The sequence below is a fragment of the Epinephelus moara genome, chromosome 21 (genome assembly GCF_006386435.1).
Source record: "Epinephelus moara isolate mb chromosome 21, YSFRI_EMoa_1.0, whole genome shotgun sequence".
NCBI lineage: Eukaryota > Metazoa > Chordata > Actinopteri > Perciformes > Serranidae > Epinephelus > Epinephelus moara.
In genome coordinates this window covers 714,809-716,832 of record NC_065526.1, presented here as the reverse complement: position 1 = coordinate 716,832, position 2,024 = coordinate 714,809, and the positions used below count along the sequence as shown (strand labels likewise).

The following is a 2,024-nucleotide window of genomic DNA, read 5'->3' as shown; positions in this document are numbered from 1 at the left end:
CCGGTGGCAGAAGCTTATTGCACAGATTGCAAAGCCACTAAGTAACCTATGTAAACGCTGATAGTCTGATTTTACTGTGGACACTACCCTGTGCAACCCACATTATTTTCATCATGATATATTTAGGAAAAGATGCTGTCTGCTGCCTCTTTAAATAATCTCATTTATGGAGCAAATATATTCTTAAGCTTTTTTTTTGTTTTGTTTTTACATATTCCCAACACAGTTACTTTACAAAATAATCCTTCTTCTTTTCTTCTTTTCCTTTTTTCTCTCCTTCCACCTCTTCTTTATCTTCCTCTCCTACTTCATCATCGTCATTTTCTTCCTCTTCCTTTGTTGTTGTTCTTCTTCCTGTTCTTTCTCTTTCTCCTCCTGGTCTTCCTCAGCTGCTGCAGGTCCAGTCTGATCAGCAGAACGAGTCGGAGGACAAAGATGGACCCAAACACGTCTTCTCCTTCAGCTGGCTGAACCAGAAGTGACATCAGATCAGGACCTGGATCAGTCTTTTTTTTAACATCAGTAACGTTCACACGTGTTTTTACTGTCACAGTGACGTCACAGTGACGTCACTGTGACAGGATGTTTGCTGAGTTTGTTCTGAATCTAACAGATGTAAATCAATATTTAAAAATGTGAAACATTTTGTGGTTTAAACTCAAACTCTCAGTTTGTTTCTTCGGGTCAAATATTTTCTGTTCATGTGTCAAATAAATGATTCTGTTTTTATTATGAATCCTGATTTTCCTCTTCTGTTGAAACTGACTCAGTGTCTCTGTCAGGTGACATCACACTCAGTGTTTCTGTCAGGTGACATCACACTCAGTGTTTCTGTCAGGTGACATCAGACTCAGTGTAGAGAGTCATCTGAAACCTTCATCCCGTCACACGTGATAATGTTCAGTCAAATATTTCTCATTCAAATGTCCTGAAAACATTTTATGCCTGAAACTGGTTGAAATCACTGAGAGTCAGTTTTCTTATTAAGTCAAAGAGACTTGTGTCCAAGTCCTTCCCTCTAGGGAGGAGGAGTCAAAGCAGGGACGGCTTACCTGTAACAGGTGAACATCTGTTACCTGCCCCGCTGTGTGACCTTCAGCCATGCGTGGATCAGCCGGCTGGTTGTGGTGCAGCTTGAAAACAGCCTGACAGTGGCATTAGTCCTGTCCATGGCACTGATTGGTTAATAGTTAGCCACCTGTGGTGCTCATTGGTTGTTTTTTATTTCAACTGACAAACTGCTGTTTGATGTCAAGATACCGGACCTGAATCAATCAACTCGTCCTCAGTGGAGTGGGCGGAGTCAAAGGTCTGGACCCAGGTGACCTGCAGACGTGACTTTGACAGGTTTTATTGTGAATCTAAAGTGACCACTGATTTTATGACCAACAAACATCCAGAGCATCATGTGACTGGTCAGATTGACGCTCGACTCGAATGTAAACAACACAAACCGTCATCAAAAGTTCAGTCAGCTTTATTTAGACAGTTTTTCTTACAGTGCAGAGATTCACTCATTATTGGTAGCTTTTATTTGATTATTTCAGCATTTATTTCTTTTTGATTGATGAATGCCATTTTCATCTTTCATAGATCAAATATTGAAATCAGCAGTTTGAATTTCTGTCAGCTTTTAATGTGAACGCTGACTGTAGCTGAAGTGATTGTGTGTGAATGCTGACTGTAGCTGAAGTGATTGTGTGTGAACGCTGACTGTAGCTGAAGTGTTTGTGTGTAAACGCTGACTGTAGCTGAAGTGTTTGTGTGTAAACGCTGACTGTAGCTGAAGTGTTTGTGTGTAAACGCTGACTGTAGCTGAAGTGTTTGTGTGTAAACGCTGACTGTAGCTGAAGTGTTTGTGTGTAAACGCTGACTGTAGCTGAAGTGTTTGTGTGTAAACGCTGACTGTAGCTGAAGTGTTTGTGTGTAAACGCTGACTGTAGCTGAAGTGTTTGTGTGTAAACGCTGACTGTAGCTGAAGTGTTTGTGTGTAAACGCTGACTGTAGCTGAAGTGTTTGTGTGT

The 2,024-nt window shown here is 41.0% G+C and overlaps 2 protein-coding genes across 2 annotated transcripts in view; both read left to right on the top strand.

Annotated features, from left to right (window-relative positions):
* The window catches only part of LOC126383200 (dnaJ homolog subfamily C member 5-like), a 24,746-nt gene extending 24,250 nt beyond the window's left edge, over positions 1–496 (top strand). Inside the window, exon 6 of the mRNA XM_050033674.1 lies at positions 390–496. The gene's annotated coding sequence lies outside the window, so the exon portion shown is untranslated. The remainder of the gene's footprint in view (positions 1–389) is intronic.
* LOC126383201 (E3 ubiquitin-protein ligase TRIM63-like) overlaps positions 1–527 on the top strand; it is a 10,913-nt gene extending 10,386 nt beyond the window's left edge. The window contains 1 exon segment of the mRNA XM_050033677.1: positions 390–527. Coding sequence (XP_049889634.1) covers positions 390–482 — 93 coding nt within the window. The 3' untranslated portion in view covers positions 483–527.
* Positions 528–2,024: the final 1,497 nt, after the last annotated feature.